The following is a 12,963-nucleotide window of genomic DNA, read 5'->3' on the forward strand; positions in this document are numbered from 1 at the left end:
CATTGGGCTGCTGCTGCTCGACCAGTACAGTGGTTGGTGACGCTGACGGCAGTACCGATAGACCCAGGTTAAAATTCTGCAGAAGGCATGAATAACTGTAAATTATTTCTGCAGCAAGGGACACTCAAAATTCACAAATGCAAACCGAAAGTCCTTCGAGTAGTTGGTAGTAAGGAAAGAGAGAGGTGGAAACCCTCAGACCCCTTCCCCCCTAGTGTTCTTTGTCAGTACTAGTATGGAAGCTTAACAAGCAGCAAGGTATGACAGTACCTAATATATATCTACTTGAATGTGCAAGTGCTAACATTGCTTCAGCTTGTAACTGCATTAAAATACTGGTGAGCTTTAAGTAATCTCCAGTGTTTGGTGGATCTATCAAGCCACTATTCATCGAAACTGGGGAAGAACTGTACAGTTAGTGTAGTGGGACTATACCTGTACAAATTCTATACCTGACTATACCTGAAGTTCTACTGTCTTGCTAGACCTGTCATGATGCAAATTATACATACTTGTCTGTGCCCCTCTTTCCTCATTTGTCATTCCTGCTGTATTCTTTGCTAGTGGTTTTGCACATTGCTTGCTATAAGTACTGTTCCAAAGTTTTTTTCTCCCTCTTCTTCTGTGCTGTTTACATTAAAATGTGTAAATTAATTATTGCCATTGGAAATTTTCTATATCTGTTGTTTTGATGTAACTGTAATTATTGGTATTTGTGTGATTCTCAGGGAAAATCATGCAATCCTCACATCTTGAATTTCATTTTGATCTGCTGAATTGTGCAACTGTATAGGACTAGTATTTAGGTCAAACTTACTTTATGGCAACCCTGCATATTATTTAAGGAAAACTGAAAATGAAGAATGAAATCTTTAGAATTTTAATGCTACTCTGGTTATTAGCATTTTGTGTAAAATTTTATGTTAAAACTCTTGCTTTTTATATTTCTTTTAAGTAAAAGACTGTAATAGTTTTTAAAATTAAATTAGTCCATATTATAGGCAAAATATTTTTTTTTTTTTTTTCCAAAATAATGAACTGCTTAACATCATTTTAAATTTTTATATATTTTCCCTTTCAGTCTTTGTTTCATCTTCCTATTTTCAGAAGGTTAGTTCTGAGTTATTCTCCAAGAGATTGGAATATGATTGCACCTGATGCCAAGGTAGTTTCTTAAATTTAAATAAAAGCTAAGCTTTATTACAGTGATGATGTATTTAACAAGTTCATTTTTTTAGAAGTTGAATGATATAATAATTTTAAGTTATATAAATTTGGGGAAAAAGCATAAGAAAATAGTGCATTATTTTTGAGAATCTATACAGATATTTAATTTTCAGAACAAAAATTAATTTCTTCTTTGTAAAAAGTCAGTATTTTTTCTTGTTATGCTGCAGCAGGTTTGATGTTAAATGTAGTGCTTGCTGTAAGTTTTCTACTTTTGATCAATTAATTTTTTGATTTTTAATCCATTGAATACTGACAAAGATGACTGTTTTGATGCAGTTCTTAACAAAACACGTTAGCTCAAGTAACATATAGTGAAAAATATTTAGCTTGAAAATAACATTTTTTGAAGAATAAAATAATTTAAAAAATAATCTAATACAAAGTATAAAGTGGCAATCACTTGGAAAATTGAATTTAAATCCTACAACCTTATTAGATGACTTGGCAAGTTATCACTATGTCTGAAACACTATAACAAAGCTTTGAGAACATTTTAAATAATTTTTTTTTATTTAATCGGAACTCTAATTTTAAAAGGCATAACTTGTACTACAGATGAAAACTACTACCTGTGGCGAAGTATATTAAGCGATAACAATCAAATAAATTTAAACCTCGATAAAGTAGCCTAGTAACACATGCAATAAACTAAACTGGTTCTGTATCTCTTATCCGTGCATAAGTTTTAAAGCATTAGCTGTGAGAGAATGCAAAAACTAGAATAATCGCATTCAGATGGAGCTTGCAAAATTCTAACGGCATAATGCGAGTGCCAGAAACTCTTTCTTTGACTAAGATTTACAACCCTCAACTTATATACTCTAAAGCTAATGTGCATTCTTGTGAGGAATATGGAAAGAAGAAAACATAATAACTTGTTATTATAGAATATAGATCAGAATCATAATAACTTGTTATTAGTTTAACAGTAAGAACCTTACAAGAGTATGGCAGAAATAACTCCAATACTTCATATATAATAAACAAAGCATTGATAGAAGTTCTGCAGAATTTTATTTCACTGTTGGAAATTTAAAGATTTACCATTTTGCTTCACATTTACAAATAACAAAATATTCTGCTCCATTGCATATTTATAATGAATAATAGTTTGAAAGTGCAGCAATTCGCTATTTTGTGTGAGTAGTTTGTTTTGAAAATGTCCAAATGCTGACTTACACTGTATATAAATTTCTGAAATCTCATTGTGATTTCTGCATTACCCTCCTAGTCATCTTACCATGATATCCTTGCCGTTACCATGATATCCTATGTGTTAGCATCTTTCATTGGTTACGTTTGGATTTCCTTTTCAGTCTTTAGGTATCCTCACAGAAATCATCTGCAAAGTGCAAGATCAGATGCATGAACTGGCCATTGAATGCTACCTTAAAGTGAGATCAGATGCCCTAGAAACATTTCATGGTACATACATATTATCCCGTTGATTGTGGAAGTTGAACTTTGAAAGTTGTGGGTATCAGCCCAAACTGCGTCAATCATTCCTCTGAATTCTGAGCCACATTTCTATCTAGAAATCTTTCAATAAAACATTTGGTAGTCTCTCTGTACAATCCACCAAATAGCCACTGCTGCAAAAGTATTCAACTGGCTTGATTTTAGAGCTTCATAAAGAGGCACTCGCCAGTTTCTATTATTTTTTACGCCCCCTGATTTTACTGGAAGTTCTGTCTAGAATCCTATGAGTGCAATCTTTTCGCAATCATTGCTGTTCGTTCCACATTCTTTTCCCTGTTCGATAGATGTTAATTCACTTGACTAGTTGTTAATGAACCGGAATTCTATGTGGCTGACATGGAATGGATTGGGATTATGTCAAATGAAAGCACAAATTTTATGAGTGTTTTGTAACATCACACTTATCCATAAATGTTGCTAAATCACGTTGCTTCGCAGCAATCTCACAGACAGGATAATATGTAAATACCCATTTCATTTAACATTTTCATTAATATGTAGGTCTATACACACCATGTAAGTCTAGGTTGGGGTACCGCTTTTTAAAACCACCCAGCCAAATGGCCACATTTATTCACTTGCTGCTGCAGAAATTTGCATAATGATCAGATGCTATAGTACTTTTCGGTACTTTTCCGTTTTGCCAGCGCAGTCGATAAAATCGTCAATAATGGTAAAACTGATGCCAAACGGAATATCTTTTCTGGTAACCATTTACGCCTCATTTTCAAAACAATTCACAGCCATTTTTTTTTATCAAAATGATTATTATTATTTTTTTTTTTTTTCCAATATTGTCATACAATTACATAGAATTTTTATTAGATAGTTCAGTGTTATGTCCCAAGTCCATTCGCAGTAATTAAGTCAATTAGGATGCAATCATATGGCTCACCCAAAGGCAAATATATAGAAAAGGCAAAGGCTCATCAATTCTAATGAGAACGTACTAGCGAAGTAAAGCACTGCGGTTTTACATAATTTCAGAGTAAGCTATTCGTACAAATTGAAATAATTCTTGCATTTAAACTTGTATTCCAAATCAAGATTTAACTTGAAATTAATGTAGATAATTACTGAAAGAATTGGATTTTTGTAGCGTAGTTTACGTAAGATGAGATCACTTGGGGTCAGATGGTATGAACCGACGAATCAGGATGTTGAACCATGAAAGCATAGTAAATTCTTAAATTAATGTCTTTTACAAATTTATTGTGTGTTTTTTCAGCTTTTTACAAAATTTTAAATGATTAAAAAAATCGAAATAAAAAAATCTTAGAATTAACATTTGTTAAAATGTTTTATGTGTGTACTGTGTGTTGTTGCCAATAAAGTCTGCTTGGCGAGATTTGCGCCAGCGAAACAGAAAAGTAACTACTTTTCTAAAAAAAAATTAGAGGCATACTACATCAAAATCAGTGATAGCAGACCACTCCGTAGTACCGTATTCATAGCATTGCCAAAGATTAATTTGAGCATTAGTTTGAACCCATAGTGAAAGATCTGTTTGTGCTCACAGACTGACAAATGAAAATGTTGTTCATCAGTGAAAAGCATAACATTATGTGGAACATTTTGCAAGGTAACCTCAATAGAAACAATTTTGTTAACAGTTATGTTTTGCAAGTTCTTGTGCAATCATCAGCTTGTATAGATACCATTATAAGTAAAATTTTGCATTCATTGCAGCCAGAAATTTCTGTAGCAGCATTATATGTGCTACTGTGGAGATCTTGTGATATCTTACCTCACTGCTTCAATTTTCTGTGATGTCTGTATGCTGCAAGATCTGCCATGAGATGTTATTGTAAATCTGAGCCTGCTCTTCAAAACATTTACTCTCACAATAAAAACAAGACAGAAGTAAGTGCAGAGCAGTCACTCTGTGGTGATGATAGAATTTTCCTTATTGATGTACACCTCTACCATGGATACATGATATTCACTGCTCCACACCATGATGGTGATTGTGCCAGTCAGGCATGGTCACAACCTGATTTCCTCACATTACTTTGCCTGGACCAGATAATAGTAAATCCAAGCATTATATCGCAGTATATAGGTGAAACATGTAGTAAAATTTGTTTTGTCCATCTGTGAAATAAGATATTGCTTAAAATCTTTTATTATTTCTATATTTAGATATGAAATCCAGGAATTTCTGCCCAAATGTGTACTTGTTGGCTAAAACAGTCGACGATGCAGTTAAATTTCAAATGTGCTTTCTTTCATAAGCAACTGAAAACTTTTGTCTGAACTTTGTAGCAACATAGGTAGATTCAAAATTTCTGGCCTCGCATATAAAATGTTGTTTGGCAATAAATTCTTTTTGCAGGTGTATAGTGGCAGCACTAAATGTATAAATTTGGAAGTTTCACTAGTGAAATCATCTTTGTTCTTTTTTGACTGTTTATTGGATAAAGTGATGTTTTAATTTATTCTGAAATTAAATATTGTTCTATGATTAAGTTTTCAACTAAAGAAGGTGTCATTCCCAAAGAAATAAGACTATGCTTGGGTAATATGTGTGGTGATGCGTTTTTTTCCTGTCCGCAGATTGTTCTTGTAAAAGTCTAGCATTCAAGGCATTGACATTGGAAGATATTGCTCATGTCTAGGCAGAAATAATGATTGAAGATTAATAGTCGAGGGGACAGCAGCAAGATTAGATCTGTCTGAAACAACTATTTTGTGCATTCTTCTTGAACTTACAAGTTGGATACTTCAGACTCCTTTTGGCAGTAGGTTTGAGGTATCCATCTCCCCTTACAACTGAGATTTAATTTCAACTGGTTATTTCCTTGTTCTCTAATACGAAATCTGACTTGTATAGAAAACATTTGGTGATGAAGATGGCATGGAAAGGCCGATTATGGAACATTTTGTGGACAGATCTTCAAATTGCTTTTCCTGGAGCATAGAATTTTTCATTAAATGATGTGAAAAGTGTATCAAAGTTCAAGATGTTCATATGAAAAAATAAACTGGACACATTTTCTGCATGTCGTTTAGAAGTGTATCAAACCAGAATTTTTTGGATCTGTCTATGTACATGTGTTTGTTCATAAGAAATCATTTACTAAAGCAAGTGGTTAGAGTTGACTTTAGAGTACCTCTTGTATCATCGCAAAGTTGTATCATTTATGGAAACCCTATTATGACATAATCATTTGCATTATTCTGGGAAATTTTGAATCATGGGATATTTTGCAAGGGCTTTTGTGGTGTGTGTTGCTTAGTACATTGCTTGTTTCATTGTTTAGACGGTACAATAGCTGAATGTAGTAAGATTCATTTGAAGTTTCTGTATGATTTGGAATGAAAGAGGAATACATTAATTGACTGGTGTGTAAATGAAGGTTTACTTAGTAGCCATTTTCCTGACAGTCTGAAACTACTTAGTATATTTTTGACTCTTATTTTTGTGAATTTATGTGGTGACGCTGATATACGGATTCTAGTTCAGATAATTTTAGAAAGTTTTTGGATGCTGTTAAGGAATTTTTTGTGCCACAGACTAAATAAGGTAAGTGGATATTTACTTTGTGTATTGCTTAAATGCATAACAGGTTTTCCCCTTTTTATGTTATTTTATTGTTTGCTTTAAAATGTAGTTTATTGAGATTATGTATTTTTTGTTTGCCTCTACTGTAGAATTGGGTGCTCCCTTGACTTTTTAAATGAAAATATATCGATGTGTACATGGACAAACTCAAGGCATTGCATAAGGCATGGTTTGTGCAATTCTCTGATATTTTTTTCAAGTGAAAATAGGTCGATGTGTACATGGCTAAAGTCAAGGGAGTTTGCAATGCCATTTTTGTGCAATTCTGGAATTTATTTTAAGTGAAAATAGGTCGATGTGTACATGGATACCGAGTTTGTGCAATTCTTTGTCTTGTTATTTTATCTTTGTGTAGCGGCGATTTAGCCTAGTTTGTGCAGTTCTCTGATTTTTTTTAAAGTGAAAATAGGTTGATGTGTATATGGATAAAGTCAAGGGAGTGCGCAATGCCATTTTTGTGCAATTCTGAGATTTTTTTTTTTTTAGGTGAAAATAGGTCGATGTAACACAAAGCCAAGATAACAAGACAAAGAATTGCACCAACTCGGTATCCATGTACCGGCAAAAATCACCAAGTTTCGTCAAGGGTACCCTAAAATATAGTTTTACCAAGCAAGTATGTGGTTTACTGAGTTATTGATTTTTAATGTTTTTATTTATATTTCTTTTCCCTTCTTCTAGGAAAGGCGGAATCTTGCATTCATGCAAGAATTAAGAAAATTGTTTGCTCTTTTATTATGTTCAAAGCGAAAATATGTAGATCCATCTCATGCATTAGAAGAATTTAAAGAAGCTTTTCCTGATAGTAGTGGAACTGATTCCCAACAAGTTAGTGTTTTTTTATATGCAAAATCTCTTGATTTTAAACAAGAAATGGAGTGAGAATTTTATGTAATTATATTGCTTTCAGTATTCTCATTTAGTATATGTTGCAGTAGATTATCAGCTGTTAATTATATGGATAGAAAAGTTATGAGAAGAAATTTTTCTTGTATTTTCCTATTTAAATAAATATATTTATGATCTTTTCATCATGCATGGCCATGTGAGTGGGAAATCAATTAGAAAGATTTGAGTTATATAATAGTATTTTAAATTTTTATTATTTTTGAACATTTTATTGCCTTTTTTATAATGTAAGTTTATTTTCTTAACAATCTAATTGTCCATGTTTAATTTCATTCAGAATTAAACAACAGTGTATGCCTACAATTTTAAAAGATGTAATCAATTAACAGTACTAATCCATTAATAGCAAATAAGACAAACTAAGTCGAATATATATAATTTATTTGCTATAATAAAATTATTCAGAACTAGCCCACAATTTTTTTTCATTACAGTTTCAAGCACTGTGCTATCTCGATCCTTATTTTCATGTTCATTAATTTTGTTTTGCACTGTTCTATTTTTAATACAATATATTATGTTTGGACTTATTGTACTGTACTAGTTGTTACATTTTAATGAAGTATATCATGATGGAATTTTATTGTATAAAATGCAATCTTATGTGAACATTAAGAATAAATGGGAAAACTTATTGATTATTAAATTATTATTGTAATAATATTAAATTATTTTAACATTAAGAATAAATGTGGAAAATTATTATTGACTGTTAAATTATTATATTATAATTATTTTTAATTATTATTGATACCAATATTTTGAATTTTCTTTCATTTAGGATGTTAGTGAATTTAGCCATAAACTTCTGGAATGGTTAGAAGAAGCATTTAAAATGAACTCTTATCCACAAAATATAGGAGATAATGGGTAAGTTCAGATTATTTCTGCTATTGCAAAATTGTTTCCATTATGCAAGTGACTTGAAATTGCAATAAGTGCATTTAATGTCACAAGCCACAGTTATGCTTTCATCATAATATGTACACTGCTCAAAAAAAAAAAAAAAAAAAAAAAAAAAAAAAGGACAGTGCTATATCTCCCGTTCTATCGGGCCGATTGACAAAATTCAAACTAAGTTTTTCATGTCTCGAAAGCGCGACTTAGGATATATATATTAGATTTTTATATAGTACTATTCTAACATAGGTATTTTGACACAAAATTGGACTTTTTCTGAAATAACATGCCAATTTTTTTACATATTTCGATTCTACGACTCAAATTATGCCAGAATACCAAGTTTTGTAAAAATCGTACGAATAGATTTTAAAATATTAGCTCTCAAAATTTTAGCTCCTCAATGTTAATTGAATTTGGCAAATATTTATTAATATCTCTTTTTTTATTAAACTTTTTTGATTTTTTCTCTCACATTTCGAAATTCTGGTTCATTCCAAATAAAATTTACCCATTTTTTGTGTTTTATTTTTTAAATTTCTATTTTTAAATAATTTCTATAGATTTTTCGAAAAAAATTTTGAATTATAACCTATAAAATTTTTACCATCATCTTAAAGTAGGTGTATTTTTAAGCATATCTGCAAAAAATTAGACTTTTTTATTCAAAATTTTCTAAGATATACACGAATTTACATAATTTTGCGTTTTGAAATTTGCCACTTTTTTTTGAGCGATAATAACGCCAAATGTGGTCTATGGATTTTTGTTACACTGAATTGCCACAACTATTTTTAACCTTAAACTTCAAGTAAAATTTTACGAAGAATTAAGTATATGACTTTTTTTCCCTCAATGATGCGTAATAAATATTTATTAATACTATATGAAAGGCCATTTTTTTAAATTATAGATGATATTATTCAAATTTTTAACTATTTTTTAAAATTTCTCTCGTATCTTTTCTTTTTTTAAAAAAATTTAAGAGTAAGTTTTTGTAAGAGTAAATTTTTACCTTCGGCGTTTTATCGTCTGTTACTTTACTTCATTTAAATCAAATTGTCTAAAACTGAGAATTTTCGTTTGATATTTATTTGAATTTTATGACATTAACTGCATAATTTATTTCTAAACAAACTGTTGCTTTTGAAGTGGCTGAAAGAGCGGCTGATACTATTATTCATATTTTTAAAGCACAATATATTTTTATAGAAACATAATATTTAGAATAATCATTTTTTATAAAAGTCAAATTATGATATAAACATACAACCCTCTAGAGACTGAATTAATGGAAGTTCAATGGTTATGTAGAAATGATCTGCAGCTACTTAATGGCTGGATAAGTCAGCAGATTCTGTGGACAAGTAAGAATAATTATATAAACGACACCAACATTCTGGATTCAGTAAACAACGAGGATACGATGTTTACTAAAAGAATTTAAGAAGTTTTAAAACATAAAAAATCAACTCATTTTTTTTTCCTAAAATGTATTTTTGTGCGTAGCGTATTTTCATTATATCCTTAAAATTCTAATTTAGAATGTAAATGTCAAGAACTGAATCCTAATCATCAGTAATATAATAAGTAATTATTACGGTAACCTCAGACCGAACTACCAGTGTTCAGCGTCTTTACCGCTCGGCCGCTGGTAGGCTATTTAATTAAGGAATGACCATCTAAGTTTAGAAACAGCGTACCCTAAGAGCACTTCAATTATTGGCGCCGTATATTTCATGTTACTCCCAATTGGCAGGCTACATGATTTTTAATGACCATTCGGGTTTTGCTTGAAAATTCACTTGTAAATCGCGCTTAAACTAGGTCAGTTGTTATTTGAACATAGAAAGAACATGGGAGCTATATGATTAAGATGATTTTATAGAGAACCTTTGTAAAGAGAACCTAGAAAACTACGAAAACCAATCATGCAGCCTGGGTTAGATTTCGCAACAAACAATTAGTATTTAACAATCTTCAAATGCTAGGCAACTGGTGAAGCACCAATTAAATCTCCAATTTAATATTTTATTTGTAAATATTTAAAATATTGTTGTATTCTTTGACACAAAAAGCAGAATTTAAGTTTTGTTAACTCGTTAGTAAACTATCAAGCCGTAGTGCAAATGAATATTCAATTTCTTTGGCAATAATTGTATTCACTTAATATTCTTGGAATATGAGCTAAAGAAGGAACGTTCTCGGAAGATTAAAGAAGTGTTTAAATCCAGTGATATTAGGTTTGTCTTACAAGCTCAGGATCAAAACGATTCTGCAATAGTTGATTATTGCAAGTAGTTGACTTGTAAATGGATGTGAATTAAGCAGATGACTTTTAATCTTACGTTATTCAGCCAGAAAACGTATTCCAAATGTTTTGTATTGCATGACAATGCATCTTTTCATTATTCAATAACCAGTCAGAGAACCGCTTGTGTTCGGAAAATAAGTATTATATTCAATCGTCCTGCATGTTCTTCAAATTTGTCTTCTTGTGATTTTTTTTCTTTCTCAAAAACTAAAGTTGCCTCTCAAAGGAAAGTTTTTTGACATTGAAGAGACAAAATTAATATGACATCTACTTTTAGAGGCATGTCAAAAACAGATCTCGACAAGCCTTCTCTTCCATTACGTGTTGTGCAGTCAGACAAAAAGTTACATCAGCGTACATTCTATAATTATTTTTTATTACACTCTGATTACTTTATTAACATACAGTGAATATATACTAAATCTTTTACTTTAGCTTAAATAATTCGGGATTTTTGACAGAATTGTTGTCAGAACTAGGACTTAGAAGATAAGTCAAATAAATATTTCGATAACCCAGTAAATTCAAGTTCGAAATTTCAATATTTTATTTTCGGAGGGAGGGGAAATCTTTTCAGTTTTGGTCCATTATTCTAAGTATATTTGCTTCGATTTTTTATTTTTCCATAAAAGAGAAAATTTTACGCATGGTATACATATAATGCATAGCTTCAAATTAAAATTTAATAATATACAGAGTGGTTATAATTTAAGTTCCACATTGAAACGCTCATAAAAGGAAAACTACTGGATCAAATGATATCAAACTTGGAAATCGTGTAGAGGAGGTCATGGGAATTTATTTTCCGCTAAAAAAAGGAAGTTCGAAACCTCACCACCAGGGGGGGGAAATGGCGCTGTATGCAATATTGTTAAACGAAATATGGGTCGGAATCTAACTTAACCTTTTGTTAAACGGGTTTAATGTGTTGTATACCCTTAAGAAACTTTGAAGTAGGCAAATTACCATTTAAAGACGTTAAATTCGATAAATGTCGAGTGCGCCATCCCTGTAAGTGAGAATTTCGTCCGTGAAAACCACGAATAAGCGATTAGAAAATGTGAGATCGCAAATCATTCTCACAAGAGCGTACAATCTGGAAATCATTTTCTTACAGATCGCTAATTTGTAATTTTTTAAGCCTGAATTCGGCAGTAAAACATGAAGATACTGATTCAAAACGCTTTTAATCGATTTGGGCCAAAGAAATCTCTCATGTTATCTATCTAGTTTCATTGCATTCTCCTACTGCATTCGATTGCATAACAGTCATTTCACACCGTTTACTGTTGAATGACAGCTAGTTTTATAACTGAACCATTTTTTTCTGAAGAGCAGTCGACAGCTGGACCACTGCGATTGCAGCTCACTTAGAGCCAATATTAAAATGTTTCGTGGTACATGAACTGCAGTAACGGGGCATTTTAGATACTACGATTTTTATGCAGGGCTGGGCATCACCTCAAGAGTGTCGCATAGTTACTTAGGCAACATTTCACGAATGAACGTCTTATAGGCCAACACTTCCCCTCTTCCCACCAGACCTCAACCTCTGTGACTTTTGTCTATGAGGTTATCTCAAAAGCACTGTTTATGGTGATAATCTAAACAATTTGGCAGAAATGAAAAATGTGATACACTGATAACATTCCTCCTGATATGCTATGTGTAACGTGTATACGAGCCAGTTTTCCTTAAAAAGTCCTCCACGAAGGCATCCCTCCCTTAAGGCAGATAGCCCTCGAGTGCTTTGCCGTAATCTAATAAACCAAACCAAAACCAAACCTGATATGCTAAGAGCTGCTGTTGAGAATGCAGTAACATGATTTAACTTGCTTTCGGAAAATGCTGGACGCTACATTGAACATGCTTTGTAACACGTTTCGGAAAATATTAAACACATTTTAAACAGATGTTTTCGTGTCTTATTTCATTTAACAATATTGTGTACAGCGCCATTTTTCCCCTGATGGTGAGTTTTTGAACTCTTTTTTTTTTTTCCGCCAAAAATAAATTCTCATAACCTCCTTTACACGATTCCCAAGTTTGATAACATTTGGTCCGGTAGTTTTCCTTTTATTACCATTTCAAAGTGGAACTTTAATAATAACCACCATGTAAAATAAGCTTTAAAAGTCTGACAGTTTGGTTCAAGTCCCAACTTTAAAAAATATATATATAAATATAAATTTTTATATTAATTCTCTTAGAAAGCATGTTTTAAGAAGCTAATTTTTATCTCGCGTTATAGATTGTATAAAAAAACATGATCTTTAATATGATTTAGATTGTTTCCACCGATATAAGAATCGGGTCACTCTGTGGTACAGAATAAACCCTGCTGGACTGTTTTATTTATTTGTCATTTAGCAAAAATCTTTTAATTAAAATATTTATCCTTTGGGCTTCGCTTTAAACTTTATTTATAGCTAAAATGACTAGAAAATGAAAAGGTGTCTTTAGCTGAAACGCAATTCATATAATTGATATTTTAAAAAATTGACAAGAATGCGAAATGTATGGAAGTCTAGCAGTCGAAAAATCTTAATTTTCTTGTGTGAGCACT

At 31.6% G+C, this 12,963-nt stretch overlaps 1 protein-coding gene across 4 annotated transcripts in view; it reads left to right on the forward strand.

Moving 5' to 3' along the window:
- Window positions 1-12,963, forward strand: part of LOC118191108 (ubiquitin carboxyl-terminal hydrolase 25-like) — a 159,402-nt gene that overhangs the window by 50,311 nt on the left and 96,128 nt on the right. For all 4 annotated transcript variants that reach the window (XM_085814212.1, XM_085814214.1, XM_085814215.1 and 1 more), the window contains exons 5-7: window positions 1,082-1,165; window positions 6,956-7,102; window positions 7,965-8,053. In XM_085814212.1, coding sequence (XP_085670338.1) covers window positions 1,082-1,165; window positions 6,956-7,102; window positions 7,965-8,053 — 320 coding nt within the window. The remainder of the gene's footprint in view (window positions 1-1,081; window positions 1,166-6,955; window positions 7,103-7,964; window positions 8,054-12,963) is intronic.

The sequence above is a fragment of the Stegodyphus dumicola genome, chromosome 3, assembly GCF_044657685.1.
Source record: "Stegodyphus dumicola isolate Sdum_Otavi_A_Nest chromosome 3, ASM4465768v1".
NCBI classification, from domain to species: domain Eukaryota; kingdom Metazoa; phylum Arthropoda; class Arachnida; order Araneae; family Eresidae; genus Stegodyphus; species Stegodyphus dumicola.